The sequence below is a fragment of the Oncorhynchus keta genome, chromosome 24, assembly GCF_023373465.1.
Source record: "Oncorhynchus keta strain PuntledgeMale-10-30-2019 chromosome 24, Oket_V2, whole genome shotgun sequence".
NCBI lineage: Eukaryota > Metazoa > Chordata > Actinopteri > Salmoniformes > Salmonidae > Oncorhynchus > Oncorhynchus keta.
In genome coordinates this window covers 41,349,822-41,371,727 of record NC_068444.1, presented here as the reverse complement: position 1 = coordinate 41,371,727, position 21,906 = coordinate 41,349,822, and the positions used below count along the sequence as shown (strand labels likewise).

Below are 21,906 nucleotides of genomic sequence, written 5' to 3'. Positions count from 1 at the left end.
GGGGATTTGCAACCTTTCGGTTACTAGTCCAACGCTCTAACCACTAGGCTACCCTGCCGCCCCAGGGCAATCCATCTTTGTTTCCCAAATCCAAAATGGACTCTAATGAACTGAGAGAATGTATTCTTAGAATACTAATTGTTAATCCAGTTGAAGTGATTTGAATAATAATATTTGATCAGACTGGTAATAAGTGGTGTGTTTATTGATGTAGCTATGTGTGACTGTTCTCAGCGGGGACCACAAGCAGAAGTTCTACTGGGGCCACAAGGAGATCCTGATTCCTGTTTATAAGAACATGGCCGACGCCATGAAAAAGCACCCCGAAGTGGACGTGCTTATAAGCTTTGCCTCGCTCCGCTCCGCCTTTGACAGCACCATGGAAACCATGCAGTACTCACAGGTACGACTTATTTAGTTTTATTTTTTTAAAGCTTTTTCTCAAGTTATGGCTTCCTTTGGCAGAGATAGGCTGGGGGGTACCCTTATAATGACAAATATAGTCAAAATCCACATCCAAGGACATGTGTATCGATGGCTCTTGTCGAAGCTAATGTAGCCTTGCAGAGTTATATCACCTACTCTGACACAGGAAGTAACTGTCAACCTTCAACCATAATAGCGGATTAGGATTACCCTGGGGCGGCAGGGTAGCCAACTCGATCATCAAGTTTGCGGACGACACAACAGTGGTAGGCTTGATTACCAACAACGACGAGACGGCCTACAGGGAGGAGGTGAGGGCCCTCGGAGTGTGGTGTCAGGAAAATAACCTCACACTCAACGTCAACAAAACTAAGGAGATGATTGTGGATTTCAGGAAACAGCAGAGGGAACACCCCCCCCGATCCACATCGATGGAACAGTAGTGGAGAGGGTAATAAGTTTTAAGTTCCTCGGCATACACATCACAGACAAACTGAATTAGTCCACTCACACAGACAGCGTCGTGAGGAAGGCGCAGCAGCGCCTCTTCAACCTCAGGAGGCTGAAGAAATTTGGCTTGTCACTAAAAGCACTCACAAACTTCTACAGATGCACAATCGAGAGAATCCTGGCGGGCTGTATCACCGCCTGGTACGGCAACTTCTCCGCCCACAACCGCAAGGCTCTCCAGAGGGTAGTGAGGTCTGCACGCATAACCGGGGGCAAACTACCTGCCCTCCAGGACACCTACACCACTCGATGTCACAGGAAGGCCATAAAGATCATCAAGGACAACAACCACCCGAGCCACTGCCTGTTCACCCCGCTATCATCCAGAAGGCGAGGTCAGTACAGGTGCATCAAAGCTGGGACCAAGAGACTGAAAAACAGCTTCTATCTCAAGGCCATCAGACTGTTAAACAGCAACCACTAACACTGAGTGGCTGCTGCCAACACACTGACTCAACTCCAGCCACTTTAATAATGGGAATTGATGGGAAATTATGTAAAATATATCACTAGCAACTTTAAACAATGCTACCTAATATAATGTTTACATACCCTACATTATTCATCTCATATGTATACGTATATACTGTACTCTATATCATCTACTGCATCCTTATGTAATACATGTATCACTAGCCACTTTAACTATGGCACTTTGTTAACATACTCACTCATCTCATGTGTATATACTGTACTCGATACCATCTACTGTATCTTGCCTATGCCGCTCTGTACCATCACTCATTCATATATCTTCATGTACATATTCTTTATCCCCTTACACTTGTGTATAAGAAAGTAGTTTTGGAATTGTTAGTTAGATTACTTGTTGGTTATTACTGCATTGTCGGAACTAGAAGCACAAGCATTTCGCTACACTCGCTACACTCGCATCAACATATGCTAACCATGTGTATGTGACAAATCAAATTTGATTTGATTAGCAAAATAGAAAGCTGTTATGGCCAATGTCTTAGACCAAGCAGTTATGTCCCTTGTCATTCGAGGACATGTTGACCGTACTTGTTTGAATGCTCTTAATAATGAATTTACTTTTGTTACTCCAGATCCACACCATCGCCATCATAGCTGAGGGCATCCCTGAAGCCCAGACAAGGAAGCTGATCAAGAGGGCAGATGAGAAAGGCATCACAATCATCGGCCCAGCCACGGTAAGCACTTCACTAATAACATGCAATATTGAAACACAATATGGCTGCATTTGACTGTTTGAGCATTAACGTGTGTTTGTCATTGTGTGTCTCTGACATATCGCTGGTCCCTGCAGAGAGCATAACAACCCGTGCCTAACCTCCATCACTCCTGTGTCCTAACCAGGTTGGAGGCATCAAACCCGGCTGCTTCAAGATCGGGAACACGGGTGGAATGCTGGACAACATCTTGGCATCCAATCTGTACCGGCCAGGCAGCGTGGCCTACGTGTCCCGCTCAGGAGGCATGTCCAACGAGCTCAACAACATCGTCTCCCACGCTACAGATGGCGTCTACGAGGGCGTGGCCATCGGAGGTGACCGGTGAGGAAGATTAGGGAGAGGAGAGGTCAGAGGGCAAATGGCAAACTAGAGAATCTAATCCAATAGGGATGAATAGATCCACTTTATTTCACTGGAGCTATCATTCAGGGCATGTATTCTCAAAGCATCTCAGAGGCAGGAGTACTGATCTAGGATACGTTTTGCCTTTAAAATTATAATGGTTTAGGTGGGACCTGATCCTAGATCAGCACTCCTACTCTGAGACGCTTTGTCAATAGAAGCCCAAGTTTTGACTTTAATTGTAAGGTGGTTATTATGTACTCGATGATAATCTAATAACTTCTACTTTTTCTTTAAAACAAGTTCCTCTACTAAAGCACCATTTGCATTGACCTGTAGCTATCCAGGTTCAACGTTCATGGACCATGTGATCCGCTACCAGGACACTCCAGGAGTGAAGATGATCGTGATGCTTGGAGAGGTGAACCTTTTATTGGCACTACCAACTTGTTTTTACCAGCGTTGATTCTAATATCTGTATAATGTCTTACAGGTCCAGAACAGTCATTTTCACATAAAATAGCTTTTTGAGTGACTAAAATATCACCCATAATATTTGGGGGGGGATAGAAATGCAAAACATTTGAGAAAAGGTACTTTCTCTTATGGCTAACTACCAGGAAGTATGAAAAGACAGGCTGAGTGGGTTGCAATGATTGACAGCTCTTTGCAAGGTCGATGCAGTGAGTAAAAGCTAATTTGGTGATACACAAAGCATCTCAAACAACATTGAAATTGCATCAATAGCCAGGTTTCCATCCCAAATATATATAAATGTTCTTTGCAACATGAACTTTACTCGTAAGCTGTTGGCTGGAGCGCACTCGCTATATAACGCACATTTGTTTTGTGGGAGGTGGGAAAATGCGCATGTCAGTTTTTTGGGGATTTGTTTGGGGGATGCTGTATTGGACTCTACAGGATCGGTGGGTTATCGTAATGCGATAAGCGTAAGGTTGAAATTAACATTTCCCAGGACATAGACAGATCTGACATTAATCTAACTGCACTGTCCAATTTACAGTGAAATAATACCATGTTATTGTTTGAGTAGAGTGCACAGTTATGAACTTGAAAAGATATGAATAAACCAATTAGGTACATTTGGGCAGTCTTGATACAACATTTTTAACAGAAATACAATGGTTCATTGGCTCAGTCTGAAACTTTGCACATACACTGCTACCATCTAGTGGCCAAAATCTAAGTTGTGCCTTGGCTGGAATAATACATTATGGACAATCTCTTGCATTTCAAAGATGATGGTACAAAAAAAACATATTTTTTCTCTATCTTTTACCAGATCTAATGTGTTATTCTCCTCTCATTTCACATTCCCACTAACTTCAAAGTGTTTCCTTTCAAATGGTATCAAGAATATGCATATCCTTGCTTCAGGTCCTGAGCTACAGGCAGTTACTTTTGGGTATGTCATTTTAGTTTAAAATTGAAAAAAAGGGTTGGATCCTTATTAATAGTTTTGCCACATTTTTTGCAGTATTACTTTGGTGCCTTGTTGCAAACAGGATGCATGTTTTGGAATATTTTTATTCTGTACAGGAGTCCTTTTTACTCTGTCACTTAGGTTAGTATTGTGGAGTAACTACAATGTTGTTGATCCATCCTCAGTTTTCTCCTATCACAGCCTTTAAACTCGAACTGGTTTAAAGTCACCATTGGCCACCTGGTGAAATCCTTCCTCTCTGGCAACTTGAGTTAGGAAGGATGCCTGTATCTTTTTAGTGACTGGGTGTATTGATACACAATCTAAAGTGTAATTAATAACTTCACCGTGCTCAAAGGGATATTCAATGTCTGCTTTATTATTATTATTATCCCTGGTCTTTGTGTTTGAAACTCACTGAGAGACTGAGACCTTTACAGATAATTGTATGTGTGAGGTACAGAGATCAATTCATCAAAAATCATGTTAAACACTTATTGCACACAGTGAGTCCATGCAATTTGTGACTTGTTAAGCACATTTTTACTCCTGGACTTAGGCTTGCCATAACAAAGGGTTTGAATACTTATTGACTCAAGGAATTTCAGCTTTTCTTTTATCAATTTCAAAAAATTCAGAAAAACATAATTCAACTTTGACATTATGGTGTATTGATAGGCCAGGGAATTTTGAAATGTTTTAATCCATCTTAAATTCAGGCTGTAAAACATGGAAAAAGTCAAGGGGTGTGAATACTTTCTGAAGGCATTGTATATAAACCACGGCCCTCTGCCAACACGCTTTCTCCAATGTTGGTTACGTAGCGGATCTTATAAAATAATGTCATGTTGGTGTATTAAAATGAGTTAGTGATATCACCATATTCCCTTAAAAATCCCACTTCCTGAATTTAAGTGTTTGACATGGGGGAGGGTACTGACCAATACATTTATGTACTTGTAGTAGACGCAAGTCATTTGTCATATTTTGATCACCATACTTTGGTATGGTTTCATCCAAATATCATCCAATATAATTTACAATGTTTCTATTTATTAGATTTCTCCATTAACTAATATTTCTATTAGATTGTGTAAATTATCCTCCAGATTTATATCTATTTACAAAATATCCTACATTTACACCCTCTTTCTCTTCTCTCTCCCTTGTGTAGATCGGAGGCACAGAAGAGTATAAAGTCTGTCAAGGCATCAAGGAGGGCAGGATAACCAAGCCGGTGGTGTGCTGGTGTATAGGAACCTGTGCGACCATGTTCTCCTCGGAGGTCAGTCGGCCGGTTTGGTAATGTGTCTAGGGAGAACTTATCAGGGATTCAAACTCGCCACTTTCAGGTGAATCATGTAGATGGGTAAAAAAAAATACGTTTCTGGAAGAGCGAGCGAGAGTGAGTGTACACCCATTGAGCAATGAGTGCTTCATCCAATATCACGTGACAGCTGTGAGCAGCCAACCACATCCCCTTACCAGCAATTAGCCTAGCCTACTCTGCTGTTTCTCTTTGTCCATTCTTTCTGCGCATCTCCATCCGTTTTAAAATGTTATTTAGACGTAACGGCGAGCTGGGTTGTCTGTCGTTAAATGTGTAATTATTGGAGCGGCTCACTACGCGAGCGAAGAGGATGCGTGGGTGTCTTTTCATTTCGTCTGTATGAACAAGCAGGCCCGTGCTTGGAGCATGGTAATACCCATTTTAAGAAACACTCAATGAGTAATGATAACTTGGCTATATACAAGGGTACCAGTACCGAGTCGATGTGCAGGGTTACCAGGTAATTGACGTAAATATGTACATATAACTAGGGATTTTTCCCAGTGAACTAAAACGTGCAAGGGTAAAAATGGAATATGCTGGATCATGGAAACTCATTCCTGTGTGTTTTATCGAAGGTCATGGAAAAGATTATGGTTTTCGAGACGATTTAAATTTTATTTTTCCTTACATATAACCTACTATATGAGCTCCAATCTGGCTTTTGGAAATCCCATTCCACTGACACTTGCCTAGTATATGTTAGATCTCCAAAAGGCATTTGATACAGTGCATCATGAGATTCTGTTTTTAAAACTAAGTCATGGGCTTTAACAACTTAGCTATGAAATGGGTTAGATCTTATCTGCAAGGATGAAAACTAATGGTAGATTGGACCCGGTCGAAACCCATAACCTTTAACTGGGGGTGTAACCCAAGGGAGTGTGCTGGGTACACTTTGTTGTATATAAATGATTTGAAATCTGCCTGTACGTGTGACCGTTTCCTCTATGCAGGTGATTCTGCACTGTGGGTTTCGCACAAAGACAAAAATGTGGTTGAAAGCCCTCAGTGCTGAACTTCTGAATGTTAGTTGGCTATATGGCTATATGGCTATATCATACTCTTGCGCAGACATTTAGAAACTAAACATGACAATTTGAAAAATAAGCCACGTGAGCTTTTTGAGCGAGAATGAAGACTACTTTTGAGTAGTAAGCAACAGATACCATTAATAAGAAGGGGCTAGAAGCGTCTTATATGGTGAGCTACCGGTGGCTAGGACAGGCAAGCCTGGGACAATTGAAACATTTAAACTCAGTTTTTCACAATTCCTGACATTTAAACCTAGTAAATATTCCTTGTCTTAGGTCAGTTAGGATCTCAACTTTATTTTAAGAATGTGAAATGTCAGAATAATAGTAGAGAATTATTTATTTCAGCTTTTAATTCTTTCATCACATTCCCAGTGGGTCAGAAGTTTACATGCTACCAAATACTAATTGAGTGTATTGCCTTTAAATTGTTTAACTTGGGTCAAATGTTTCGGGTAGCCTTCCACAAGCTTCCCACAATAAGTTGGGTGAATTTTGGCTCATTCCTCCTGACAGAGCTGGTGTAACGGAGTCAGATTTGTAGGCCTTCTTGCTCGTACACGCTTTTTCAGTTATGCCCACATATTTTCTATAGGATTGAGGTCAGGGCTTTGTGATGTCCACAATACCTTTACTTCGTTGTCCTTAAGCCATTTTGCCACAACTTTGGAAGTATGCTTGGGGTCATTGTCCATTTGGAAGACCCATTTGCAACCAAGCCTTACCTTCCTGACAGATGTCTTGAGATGTTGCTTCAATATATCCACATAATGTTCCTGCCTGATGATGCCATCTATTTTGTGAGGTGCACCAGTCCCTCCTGCAGTAAAGCACCCCCACAACATGATGCTAGCACCCCCGTGCTTCACGTTTGGGATGGTGTTCTTCGGCTTGCAAGCCTCCCCCTTTTCCTCCAAACATAACAGTGGTTATTGTGGCCAAACGGTTCTATTTTTGTTTCATCAGACCAGTGGATATTTCTCCAAAAAAATACTATTTTTGTCCCCATATGCAAAGCAAACCGTAGTCTGGCTTTTTTATGGTGGTTTTGGAGCAGTGCCTTTCAGGTTATGTCGATATAGGACTCGTTTTACTGTGGATATAGATACTTTTGTACCTGCTTCCTCCGGCATCTTCACAAGGTCCTTTGCTGCTGTTCTGGGATTGATTTGCACTTTTCGCACCAAATTACGTTCATCTCTTGGAGACAGAATGCGTCTCCTTTCTTTCCTTATGACGGCTGCGTGGTCCCATGGTGTTTGTACAGATGAACGTGGTACCTTCAGGCATTTGGAAATTGCTCCCAAGGATGAACCAGACTTGTGGAGGTCTACAATTCTTTTTTGTTTAGGTCTTGGCTGTTTTTCCCATGATGTCAAGCAAAGAGGCACTGACTTTGAAGGTAGGCCTTGAAATACAGGCACACCGCCAATTGAGTCAAAATATGCAATTAGAAGCTTCTAAAGCCATGACATAATTTTCAGGAATTTTCCAATCTGTTTAAAGGCACAGTCAACTTAGTGTATGTAAACGTCTGACCCACTGGAATTGTGATACAGTGAAATAATCTGTCTGTAAACAATTGTTGGAAAAATGGCTTGTGGCATGCACAAAGTATATGTCCTAACTGACTTCACTTGTGAAATTTGTGGAGTGGTTGATAAAATCATTTTAATGACTCCTACCTAAGTGCATATAAACTTCTGACTTCAACTGTATACATTACAGCTGTATGAGTCAACAGACGTGGCGGGCCTGGCACACCTGGTATATGTCCATTATGTTTATGGGGGGTCAATTAAGGAAGGCATCCTCTTCTGGAAACCAGGACAACATGAGAGGATATGTTTAAAGTACTGGACAGCTTTGTGTGCTGCGGACACAGGGTATTTCGGGGTTCAATTCCCCGATGGGGAGGAAGGAGTAGGCTGTCCTTATAAATAAGAATTTGCTCTTAACTGACTTGTCTAGTTAATGGTTACACTAAGAGCATAATGTTTCTACACCCTAATTTTCAAATTCTAGTGTAACTAATACCCAAACAGAGATTCAGTGAAAAATAAAAATCTCATTGATTTATCAAGACTAGTCCCCATGCTTCTCTCAGAGCAGTGCGAAACGGTGCTAAAATAGTTGTTGGCTATTGCTTAAAATCCTACTGCTTCCAACTTCAATATGCTCTTTAAATAAGACCTATACCACTTTTAACAGCACATTACTCAACACTAGTGATACTCATGTCGCCTACGATAGACCTACAGTTTATCGAAAAATATGACTTGACTCTCCGCCAATAATTACTTTAATGATTGGAGGATGTTTCTGTAATTCAGTGATACTTATTCCCATAGTAATTCGTTATGGGTCCCCATCACTAAATATACATTGGCATTTTGAAAGCGTATTTTTATCATTTTATTAATGAAAGCATAAAGATGCCATTATTAGTTACATTGTTTAAGTTTGAAAGTGCTGACTGGCACTAAGAACAGAACAGCGGGAATGTTTCCCTAGTCAGCGCTATTAGTGCAAGGCCCCTTTTTAAAGTGTAAAAAGGCAATTATTGAGCATGGGGTGAGACATTGTTACTAATTTGTAAATAAAGCCACTTTGTTTAGTGATTTATTTCTGTTTTTAGAGGGAGAATAACCAAAAACATTAATCTCATGGATCTCTCAGTCAAGGCCGGCACGGGTATTGAACCAGCATCTGTAGCAACACAGATTGCACAGCGATTCAGTGTCTTATACCATTGCACCACTCAGGCGGCGGTGTACAACATGACCGGTCGGGAGTGGCCTACAGTGAGAGCAAAATCTAAATTAAATAATAAAAACCTTAGTGTAACAACAGTCATGCACAATTATCAGTTTCTATTTAGGTTTATGTGCTCTAACTCCCCCTTGTGCTGGTCTGGAGCTATGAAGTGGTACCATACTAAACCACAAATTACCTCTAAATCTTGCAGCGTAAGGAGGAACCACTGTCTAGGACAAGAATACTGACAACCGCCTGAAACATTTGTCTATGCGACAACCATGTATGCCTGACGTATCCACAATGAACACAACCAGACTTTCTGTCGATTGACTCTCCAGCAGACGGACCGGTGACCACAAAGACAAAACAAGACATACACTCGTAAATATGTAAATTGCTATTTATTTTTTAAATAAGCAGTCATTCGTGTAAAGTGTTAGCTGATAACTACACTCTTGAGCGGTCCACACCCCCTTTCCCTTGTCTACTAAGCCGTCATACCGATTTTAGCCCACAAAGGACAATGTGTTAGTAACCGATATCTGTTTGTTTTTGTATTTCTGTGATTATTTACTATCGCTGATTCATCATTTAGGTTAGGGTTTGTGACTTCCAGTAATGAGAACTAATGAGGTAATAATGATACATTAATAGAAGACTAATCGATAAGATATGACAGTATCTGATGAGTCGATTCAGGAAATACACTAAATATTTTCCTGTGGTTCCCCACCTTCCTAGTTCAAGTTTACATGATTGGTTTAATCAGTTAATAATAATTCCATATAGAGAATTGATTTGATAAAATAAGTCTTCACATTTGATGATAGTCTAGACATGACACAGTGCAGTAGCAGAGAGAACGGTCTATGACTTTGTTGGCCGGAGTCTTTGGCATTTTCTAAGGTTTTTCTGACAACACCTGCTATAGAGGTCCTGGATGTCAGGGAGCGTGGCCCGAGTGATGTGCTGCGCTGTACGCACTATCCTCTGTGGTGTCTTGCGGTCGGACGCCAAACTGTTCCCGTAGCAAGTGGTGACGCAGCCAGTCAAGATGCTTTCAATGGTACAGCTGTAGAACTTTTTATAGATCGGAGGACCTATGCCAAATCTTTTCAGCCTCCTGAAGAGGAAGAGGCATGGCGGTCCCTCTTCTTGACTGTGTTGGTGTGTTTGGACCATGATAGATCCTTAATGATGTGGACACCAAGGAACTTGAAGTTCTCAACCCGCTCCGCCACAGCCCCACCAATGTGAATAGGGGGCGTGCACTGACCTCCATTTCCTGTCGTCCACGATCAGCTCCTTTTGTCTTGCTGATGTTGAAGTAGAGGTTGTTGTCCTGGCACCACACTGCCAGCTCTCATTGTCATCGGTGATCAGGCCTACCACCGTCGTGTCGTCTGCAAACTTAATGATGGTGTTAGTTTTGTGTGTGGCCTTGGGTAAACAGGGAGTACAGGAGGGGACTAAGCTCACACCCCTGAGGGGCCCCGGTGTTGAGGGTCAGAGTGGTGGATGTGTTTCCTATCCTGTTCCATTAGGAAGTCCAGGATCCAGTTGCAGTAGGAGGTGTTCAGTCCCAGGGTCCTTAGCGTAGTAATGAGCTTAGAGGGCACTAAGCTTTTGAACGCATAGCTGTAGTCAATGAACAGCATTCTCATGAAGGTGTTCCTTTTGTCCATGTGGGAAAGGGCAGTGTGGAGCGCAATAGACATGGCTACTGATGTGAGTGCTATGGGGCAATAGTAATTTAGTTCTTGGCCACATTAATTATGGTAGTCTTGTTTGAAACATGTAGTTGTTACACACTGGATCAGGGAGAGGTTGAAAATGTTGTGGTGAAATCCTGCGCAGAGCCTTCACCGTGCGCTGCCACTTTAAGAGTGCAGCAGCAGTGAGGAAGGAGGAAATAAAGATGGCTCTTCCGGCTCTGTGTAGGAACTCTCGGTTGACACGGCAGTGTTGATTGCACATGCAACTCTGCAGAAGTCTTGCTTAGTTTCAGCGTGTTTAGTTTATAAAAGTTATGTTTGATTGCCTTTGTTATCGTGCTACTCCTGATGAGTTAGAACGATTCCATCTTCTGATCACATGGATTACTAGCAACATTGTTGCAAGCTTTTGTCAAACAAACAACCAAGGATTGAGTCTGACTGGCGAATACACATTCAAGCCTGGATCCAACCGCTAAGCCAATTTCTCTTTCTAGCTCAAGTGCTTTACACTAAAATTGCTCTTTGTGCTGCGCTCCCTTTTATGTTCAGTGCCTTTGGTGAACTAATAATGCACCTCTGGCAAACAGGCTACACTCTAGGCGGTCTCTTCTGCTGGTGTATCTGGTTGCGGTACAAAAACCATTTATCTTTACCCCTCTCTAACAATTACCTCTACAATGTCTGTGAAGACACTTGCCAGCTGGTCACTGCATACTATGAGTATGTGTTATGTAATCTATCTTGCCCTGCAGCCTTGTGAATGTTAACCTGTTTAAAGTCTTAATAACATTGGCTACAGAGAGCATTTTTCACCTTTTCTGCTCGGGTATTCGCTCTAACTGCTAGGCTACTTGCCGCCCCTTATTGTCCCTAATTGTCTCATTGTCATGGATTATTGTACACAGCCCATCTAAATAGCCCATCCAGCCAACTACCTACCTCATTCTCATAAAAAAAAATGGCGAGTGAAGTTTAGACCAGAAAGCTCTATTTTTGTCTCATCAGACCACATGACCTTCCTCCTCTGGATCATCCAGATGGTCATTGGTAAACTTCAGATGGGCCTGGATATGAGCTGGCTTGAGCAGGGGGGCCTTGCGTGCGCTGTAGGATTTAATCCATGATGGCGTAGTGTGTTACTAATGGTTTTCTTTGAGACTGTGGTCCCAGCTCGCTTCAAGTCATTGACCAGGTCCTGCCGTGTAATTCTGGGTTGATCCCTCACCTTCCTCATGATCATTGATGCCCCACGACGTGAGATTTTGCATGGAGCCCCAGACCGAGGGTGATCGACCGTCATCTTGAACTCCTTCCATTTTCTAATAATTGCGCCAACAGTTGTTGCCTTCTCACCAAGCTGCTTGCCTATTGTCCTGTAGCCCATCCCAGCCTTGTGCAGGTCTACAATTTTATCCCTGATGTCCTTACACAGCTCTCTGGTCTTGGCCATTGTGGAGAGGTTGGAGTCTGTTTGATTCAATGTGTGGACAGGTGTCTTTTGTACAGGTAACGAGTTTAAACAGGTGCAGTTAATACAGGTAATGAGGGGGGAACAGGAGGGCTTCTTAAAAGAAACTAACAGGTCTGTGAGAGACAGAATTCTTACTGGTTGGTAGGTGATCAAATACTTATGTCATGCAATAAAATGCCAATTAATTACTTAAATCATACATTGTGATTTTCTGGATTTTTGTTTTAGATTCCGTTTCTCACAGTTGGTGTACCTATGATTTTTTTTTTTAAATACAGACCTAGGAAAACCTGCAAAAGCGGCAGTGTATCAAATACTTGTTCTCCCCACTATATATATATTTATAATTATAATTGACGGGCCATTGAATAATTTAGAACCTAGACCAAACTAAACCTGTATTCTGTCTGGATTGTTTGTAATTGAGTACATTGATGCCTTCTACAGGTGCAGTTTGGCCATGCTGGAGCCTGTGCAAATCAGGCCTTTGAAACGGCAGTGGCTAAGAACCAAGCTCTGAGGGATGCAGGAGCCTTTGTTCCCAAGAGCTTTGACGAACTGGGTGACGTCATCAGGTAACTGTCAAACAACACAGATACTGTCACCATGAAGACAGTACTGCTCTGAAGACGGGGTCATCAATTTTAAACTTTAAAGCGCTTCAAACACGCTCAAGATTAAATATAATGAATGAGTTTTAGTTTAATTACATTAACGTTTTCAGTAGCTTAAAAGGTCAATTCAATTGAGCACTTTAAACTCATTATTCTAGCCATCAAATGCATCAATAGCCTAATATCGCGCCATCTCTGTGGACCAGTGCTTGTGCTAGAGTGGTTTGAAAATTGCTGGTTGAGTGTCTTGGTTTCATTTCTGGTTATGCGTCATGAAATTACAAAATTATACTAAAAGGTCTGTCCATGATAACTTGAATCTGTGCTTCTGGTTCATAACAGGACAGTGTATGATGAACTGGTGGCCAATGGAACCATTGTTCCCGCTCAGGAGGTTCCACCCCCAACAGTGCCAATGGACTACTCCTGGGCAAGGGTAAGAAGACCTAGTACTCTACCTTCAAAAAATAACTGAATGTATCTTCAGAAAGTATTAATACCCCTTGAGTTATTCCTAATTTTGTTACACCATGAATTCAAAATGGATTAAATTGACCCATAATAACCTATGATGGCAGTGAAAAGTTGTATATTCTATTTTAAATGTTTGCCTAAGTAATGTATTTAAAATTAAATACAATCTCATGTACATAAGTATTCACACCCCTGAGTCAATACATGTTAAAAATCATCTTTGGCAGCAATTACAGCTGAGTATTTCTGGGTAAATCTCTTAAGAGATTTTCATATGTGGATTGTAGAATATTTGCTCATTATTCTTTAAAAAATTCTTCAAGCTCTGTCAAATTGGTTTGTTGATCATTGTTAGACAACCATGTTTAAGTCTTCCCATTGATTATCAAACGTAAGTCAAAACTGTAACTTGGCCGCTCAGGAACATTTAACTGTCTTTCTGTTAAGCAACTCCAGTGTAGATTTGACCTCGTGTTTTAGGTCATTATCCTGCTGGAAGGTGAATTTGTTTGTGTCTGGTGGAAAGCAGAATGAACACTGTTTTCCTCTAGGATTTTGGCTATGCATAGCTGCATTACATTTATTTTTTATTATGCAAAAACTCCCGAGTCCTTAATGATTACAAGCATACCCATATCATGATGCACTCGGCACTAAACGTTACATTTATGATTGAAAATATGGAGAGTGTTACTCGGTAATGTGTTGAATTGGATTTGCCCCAAGCATTGCACTTTGTATTAAGGACTTTTTTTTTTAAATCCAGTGTTATTTTAGTTCCTTGTTGCAAACTCTGTAAATTAGGTTAGTATTGTGGAGGAACTACAATGTTCTTGATCCATCCTCAGTTTTCTCCTAACTTGTGTTAATGTCACAATTTAGGCTTGCACTAACAAAATAATTGAATACTTAATGACTGAAGACATTTCAGCTTTTTTTTTATTTTTTATTAATGTGTACAAAAAACAACAATTCCACTTTTACATTATGGGGTGTTGTGTGTAGGCCAGTGACTAATCTGAATGTTATCCATTTTAAATTCGGGCTGTAACACAACAAAATGTGGAACAAGGGAATGTGTGTGTGAACTTTATAAAGCCGCTGTATATCATAAATCACATAAAATATATATGATAATATCTGATGGCCATAAGTGGCTGATTATTGATTTGTTTTTTTGGTGTGAAGATGTAAATCTAGGCAGCAGTAATGGTTCTGTTGGGTCATGATACTGGTAAAAACCAAGGTGTTGAATTTCCCCAGGGTATTGGCATCAGAGCTTGCTTCATTATCCATCTTCTTCCCCAAGACACTAAGCTTACGCACTGAAGAATGCTTTTAGCTGAAACATTTGTGTATTATTATAAAACACTAAAAACAAACATGCTCTTTGACAATAGTACAAGGTGTGGACCTTCTGATTTTTTGGGGGTGGATAACATCTATTTGGGAGACTATAATGGTTTTCCATTCCATTTCCTTTTTTGGGCAATCTGCAGTTGCACGCTTTGTTATTATTGGGACTGCAGATTATCCCTTTAACAAAACCATATCTATTGTCTTTCCTTCTGTGTCCCTAGGAGCTGGGTCTGATCCGCAAGCCCGCCTCCTTCATGACCAGCATCTGTGACGAGCGTGGCCAGGAGCTCATATACGCAGGCATGCCCATCACAGAGGTGTTCAAAGAAGAGATTGGCCTGGGAGGCGTGCTGGGCCTGCTCTGGTTCCAACGCAGGTGAGAGTACAGTCTGGCCCCCTAGCCAAGAGACAGAAGTCCATTCTGTTTGGTCAGTGACTAATGAATTGGACCCTAGTATACACATTGCAGGATCTTCCAGGTCTGAAGTCCTGTTGCTCATCTTCTCCCTGCCGCTAAATTAATAAAAAAAAATATATATTTTATATTTATATATATTCTACCTTTATTTAACCAGGTAGGCTAGTTGAGAACAAGTTCTCATTTACAACTGCGACCTGGCCAAGATAAAGCAAAGCAGTTCGACACAACACTGAGTTACACATGGAATAAACAAACATACAGTCAATAATACAGTAGAAAAAGTCTATATACAGTGTGTGCAAATGAGGTAAGATAAGGGAGGTAAAGGCAATAAATAGGCCATGGTGGCGAAATAATTACAATATAGCAATTAAACACTGGAATGGTAGATGTGCAAGTAGAGATACTGGGGTGCAAAGGAGCAAAATAAATAACAGTATGGGGATGAGGTAGTTGGATGGGTTATGTACAGGTGCAGTGATATGTGAGCTGCTCTGAAAGCTGGAGCTTAAAGCTAGTAAGGGAGATATGAGTCTCCAGCTTCAGTTATTTTTGCAGTTCGTTCCAGTCATTGGCAGCAGAGAACTGGAAGGATAGGAGGTATTGGCTTTGGGGGTGACCAGTGAAATATACCTGCTGGAGCGCGTGCTATGGTGACCTGTGAGCTGAGATAAGGTGGGGCTTTACCTAGCAAAGACTTATAGATGACCTGGAGCCAGTGGGATTTGCGACAAATATGAAGCGAGGGCCAGCCAACGAGAGCATAAAGGTCGCAGTGGTGGGTAGTATAAGGGGCTTTGGTGACCAAACGGAATGCACTGTGATCGACTGCATCCAATTTGCTGAGTAGAGTGTTGGGGGCTAATTTGTAAATTACAACGCCGAAGTCAAGGATCGGTAGGATAGTCAGTTTTTCGAGGGTATGTTTGGCAGCATGAGTGAAGGATGCTTTGTTGCGAAATAGGAAGCAGATTCTAGATTTAATTTTGGATTGGAGATGCTTATTGAGTCTGGAAGGAGGGTTTACAGTCTAACCAGACACTTAGGTATTTGTAGTTGTCCACATATTTTAAGTCAGAACCGTCCAGAGTAGTGATGCTGGACGGGTGGGCAGCGTTCAGTTGAAGAGCTTGCATTTAAGAGCAGGTGGAGGCCACGGAAGGAGAGTTGTATGGCATTGAAGCTCGTCTGGAGGTCAGTTAACACAGTGTCCAAAGAAGGACGAGAAGTATACAGAATGGTGTCGTCTGCGTAGAGGTGGATCAGAGAATCACCAGCAGCAAGAGCGACATCATTGATGCAGACAGAGAAAAGAGTTGGCCTAAGGATTGAACCCTGTGGGGCACCCCCATAGACTGCCAGAGGTCCGGACAACAGGCCCTCCGATTTGACACACTAAACTCTGTCTGAGAAGTAGTTGGTGAACCAGGCGAGGCAGTCATTTGAGAAACCACGGCTGTTTAGTCTGCCGATAAGAATGTGGTGATTGACAGAGTCGAAAGCCTTGGCCAGGTTGATGAATACAGCTGCACAGTATTTATTTTATTTTACCTTTATTTAACCTCTTGCTCCTACCTGACACGCAGGCGTCCCATCTAGACATCTGGAAATGCAAATGCGCTACGCTAAATGCTAATAGTACTAGTTAAAACTCAAACGTTCATTAAAATACACATGCAGGGTATTGAATTAAAGCTACACTCCTTGTGAATCCAGGCAACAAGTCAGATTTTTAAAATGCTTTTCGGCGAAAGCATGAGAAGCTATTATCTGATAGCATGTAAGACCCCAAAAGACCCGCAGGGGACGTAAACAAAATAATTAGCATAGTCGATTTTTAACAGAATGTTCGAAAAAGTAGGGGGTAGGAGTAACAGGTTAACTAGGCAAGTCAGTTAAGAACAAATTCTTATTTTCAAAGACTGCCTAGGAACAGTGGGTTAACTGCCTGTTCAGGGGCAGAACGACAGATTTGTACCTTGTCAGCTCGGGGGTTTGAACTTGCAACCTTCCGGTTACTAGTCCAAAGCTCTAACCACTAGGCTACGCTGTCTCTTATCAATGGCGGTTATGATATCGTTTGGGACCTTGAGGCTGAGGTGCACACATGGCAAGCTCGGAAACCAGATTGCATAGCGGAGAAGGTACGGTGGGATTCGAAATGGTCGGTGATCTGTTTAACTTTGCTTTCGAAGACCTTAGATATAGATCTGTAGCATTGTCTCCCCCTTTGAAGAGGGGGATGACCGCGGCAGCTTTCCAATCTTTGGGGATATCAGTCATTGCGATGAAAATATTAATTTTCATGAAATCACAAGTCAAATATATTGAAACACAGTTTAGCCTTTTGTTAATCACCCTGTCATCTCAGATTTTGAAATGATGCTTTACAGCCAAAGCAAGACAAGCATTTGTGTAAGTTTATCAATAGCTTAGCATAGCATTATGCCTAGCTAGCAGCAGGCAGCTTGGTCACGAAAATCAGAAAAGCAATCAATTTAAATCGTTTACCTTTGATGAGCTTCTGATGTTTTCACTCAAGAGACTCCCAGTTAGATAGCAAATGTTCCTTTTTCCCATAAAGATTATTTTTTATAGCCGAAACGCCTCCGTTTGTACTTCACGTTGGTTGAGAAATCCACCGGAAACTGCAGTTACGACCACGCCGAAAAATATTCCAAATTAGATCCATAATATCGACAGAAACATGGCAAACGTTTTTTATAATCAATCCTCAGTGTTTTCAAATATCTATTCGATAATATATCAACCGGGACAGGTGGCTTCTTCGTAGGAAAGAGAGAAACAATGGTCGCATTTGTCTATTACGCACATCACTCAGAGCCTCCAGCTGACCACTGACGCAATGTTGTCGTTCAGGCTCATTTTTCAAATAAAAGCCTGAAACTATGTATTGTGACACTTGACACATTAGGGAAGCCATAGAAAAAGGAATCTGGTTGATATCCCATTCACTGCTCAATAGGGACGCATAGGAATGTTTGATTTGTTCGATAATGTCCATCAGTTATGTCCAAATATCTTCTTTTGTTAGGGCGTTTGGTAAAAAAAAAGGCCGAGGCTGTGGCCCTCTGCCAGGCCACTCAAAGAGCTCTTATGAGCCCCTCCTTTAGAGTAGAATCCTCAAAATAGGTTCTAAATACTGTTGACGTCCAGTGGAAGCCTCGGGGAGTGAAACATATCCCACTATCTTCAATGGGGGCTGAGTTGAAAAACTACAAACCTCAGATTTCCCACTTCCTGGTTGGATATTTTCTCAGGTTATTGCCTGCCATATTAGTTCTGTTATATTCACAGACATCATTCAAACAGTTTTAGAAACTTCAGTGTTATCTATCCAAATGTACTAATTATATGCATATTCTAGGATTTACGGCTGAGTAGCAGGCAGTGAACCACCCCTCCCGGATCCGGGATAATAGTCATCAGCAACGCTGAATAGCATAGCGCAACAGTCAAATAATATTACTAGAAAATATTCATGAAATCTCAAGTGCAATATAGGAAAACACAGCTTAGCCTTTTGTTAATCACCCTGTCGTCTCACATTTTGAAATTATGCTTTACAGCGAAAGCAATCCAAGCATTTGTAAGTTTATCGATAGCCTAGCATAGCATTATGTACACTTAGCATCAGGAAGCTTGGTCACACAAATCAGAAAAACAATCAAATTAACCGTTTACCTTTGATCTTCGTATGTTTTCACTCATGAGACTCCCAGTTACACAGCAAATGTTCCTTTTGTTCCATAAAGATTATTTTTATACCCAAAATACTGACGTTTGTTTGTCGCGTTATGTTCAGAAATCCACAGGAAAGAGCGGGCACGACAACGCAGACGGGAGTTCCAAATAGTCTTCATATGTCCACATAAACATGTCAAACTTTTTTTAGAATCATTCCTCGGGTAGTTTTTAAAATATATATTCGATAATATATCAACCGAGTGTGTAGCTTTTCCCATAACAGCGGGAGGAACAATGGCTGTCTTACTCAATTGCGCACCAACTCACTCTGAGAGCCCCCACCTGTCCACTTACGCAATGTGATCCTTCACGCTCATTCTTCAAAATAAAAGCCTGAAACTATGTCTAAAGGCTGTTGACACCTTAGGGAAGCCACAGAAAAAGGAATCTGGTTGATATCCCTTTAAATGCGCAATAGGGATGTACAAGAACAGAGATTTCAAAAACAGGGGCACTTCCTGATTGGATTTCCCTCAGGTTTTGGCCTGCAATATCAGTTCTGTTTAACTCAGACAAACTTTAGTGTTTTCTATCCTAATCTGTCAATTATATGCATATTCTAGCATCTGGTCCTGAGAAATAGGCTGTTTACTTTGGGAACGTTATTTTTCCAAACATAAAAATAGTGGCCCCTAGCTTCAAGAGATTAATTTGGGCACGTTTTTCAATCAAGCTACCCAATACTGCCCCCTACCACAAAAATTAAAGATTAACCAGGCATCCTCTACTAATGGAATGAGGTCAATATCCTCCCAGGATACCCGGGCTGTGTCAATTAGAAAGGCCTGCTCGCTGAAGTGTTTTAGGGAGCGTTTGACAAAGATGAGGGGTGGTTTGACTGCTGACCCATTACGGACGCAGGCAATGAGGCAGTGATCGCTGAGATCCTGGTTGAAGACAGCAGAGGTGTATTTGGAGGGCAGGTTGGTTATGAGGGTGCCCGTGTTTATGGATTTGGGGTTGTACCTGGTAGGTTCATTGATAATTTGTGTGAGATTGAGGGCATCAAGCTTAGATTGTAGGATGGCCGGGGTGTTAAGCATGTCTCAGTTTAGGTCAGCCTAACAGCACGAGCTCTGAAGATAGATGGGTGGGAATCAATTTACATATGGTGTCCAGGGCACAGCTGGGGGCAGAAGGTGGTCTAAGGCAAGCGGCAAAGGTGTGATACTTGTTTCTGGAAAGGTGGATTTTTAAAAGTAGAAGCTCAAAATGTTTGGGCACAGACCTGGATAGGTCGGTTGTGGCCAAAAGTTTTGAGAATGACACAAATATACATTTTCAAAGTTCTCAGTTTGTATGATCGCAATTTGCATATACTCCAGAATTTTATGAAGAGTGATCAGATGAATTGCGATTAATGGCAAAGTCCCTATTTTCCACTGGATTTCAGCCCTGCCACAAAAGAACCAGCTGACATGTCAGTGATTCTCTCGTTAACACAGGTGTGAGTGTTGATGAGGACAAGGCTGGAGATAACTGATTGAGCTGATGCTGATTGAGTTCGTATAACATACTTTAAAAGGAGGGTGGTGAGCCTCCCAGGTGGCGCAGTGGTCTAGTGCACTGCATCGCAGCGCTAGCTGTGCCACTGGGTTCGCGCCCAGGCTCTGTCACAGCCGGCCACGACCGGGAGGTCTGCACAATTGGCCTTGCGTCGTCCGGGTTTGGCCGGTAGGGATATCCTTGTCTCATCGTGCACCAGCGAATCCTGTGGCGGACCGTCGCAGTGCACTCTAACCAAGGTCGACCAGGTGCACGGTGTTTCCTCTGACACATTGGTGCGGCTGGCTTCCGGGTTGGATGTGCGCTGTGTTAAGAAGCGGTGCGGCTTGATTGGGCTGTGTTTCGGAGGACGCATGGCTTTCGACCTTCGTCTCTCCTGAGCCCGTACGGGAGTTGTAGCGACGAGACAAGATAGTAATTACTAACGATTGGATACCACAAAATTGGGAAGAAAAGGGGGTAAAATAAGAGTGGTGCTTGGAATCATTGTTCTTCCTCTGTCAACCATGGTTATGCAAGGAAAAAAATTCTGTCATCATTGCTTTGCGCAAAAAGTGCTTCACAGGCAAGGATATTGCTGCCAGTAAGATTGCAAGATCAACCTTTTATCGGATCATCAAGAACTTCAAGGAGAGCGGTTCAATTGTTGTGAAGAAGGCTTCAAGAAAGTCCAGCAAGCGACCATCTCCTACAGTTGATTCAGCTGCGGGATCGGGGCACCACCAGTACAGAGCTTGCTCAGGAATGGCAGCAGGCAGGTGTGAGTGCATCTGCACGCACAGTGAGGCAAAGACTTTTGGTGTCAAGAAGGGCAGCAAAGAAGCCAGTTCTCTCCAGGAAAAACATCAGGGGCAGACTGATATTCTGCAAAAGGTACAGGGATTGGATTGCTGAGGACCGGGGTAAAGTCATTTTCTCTGAATCACCTTTCCGATTGTTTGGGGCATCTGTAAAAAAGCTTGTCTGGAGAAGACAAGGTGAGCGCAACCATCAGTCCTGTGTCATGCCAACAGTAAAGCATCCTGAGACCATGTGTGGGGTTGCTTCTCAGCCAAGGTAGTAGGCTCACTCATCATTTTGCCTTAGAACACAGCCATGAATAAAGAATGGTACCAACACATCCTCTGAGGGCAACTTCTCCCAACCATCCAGGAACAGTTTGTGATGAACAATACCTTTTTCCAGCATGATGGAACACCTTGCCATAAGGCAAAACTGATAACTAAGTGGCTCGAGGAACAAAACATCGATATTTTGGGTCCATGGACAGGAAACTCCCCAGACCTTAATCCCATTGAGAACTTGCGGATAAACAAAAACCCACAAGTTCTGACAAACTCCAAGCATTGATTATGCAAGAATGGGCTGCCATCAGTCAGGATGTGGCCCAGAAGTTAATTGACAGCATGCCGGGGCAGATTGCAGAGGTCTTGAAAAGGAAGGGTCAACACTGCAAATATTGACTTGCATCAACTTCATGTAATTGTCAATAAAAGCATTTGACACTTATGAAAT

General features: G+C 42.0%; 1 protein-coding gene across 7 annotated transcripts in view; it reads left to right on the top strand.

Moving 5' to 3' along the window:
* LOC118357563 (ATP-citrate synthase-like) overlaps positions 1 to 21,906 on the top strand; it is a 109,262-nt gene that overhangs the window by 61,802 nt on the left and 25,554 nt on the right. For all 7 annotated transcript variants that reach the window (XM_052478332.1, XM_052478330.1, XM_052478334.1 and 4 more), the window contains 8 exons: positions 235 to 403; positions 2,004 to 2,108; positions 2,275 to 2,471; positions 2,832 to 2,913; positions 5,111 to 5,221; positions 12,697 to 12,824; positions 13,206 to 13,299; positions 14,918 to 15,072. In XM_052478332.1, the coding sequence (XP_052334292.1) occupies positions 235 to 403; positions 2,004 to 2,108; positions 2,275 to 2,471; positions 2,832 to 2,913; positions 5,111 to 5,221; positions 12,697 to 12,824; positions 13,206 to 13,299; positions 14,918 to 15,072 (1,041 nt within the window). The remainder of the gene's footprint in view (positions 1 to 234; positions 404 to 2,003; positions 2,109 to 2,274; positions 2,472 to 2,831; positions 2,914 to 5,110; positions 5,222 to 12,696; positions 12,825 to 13,205; positions 13,300 to 14,917; positions 15,073 to 21,906) is intronic.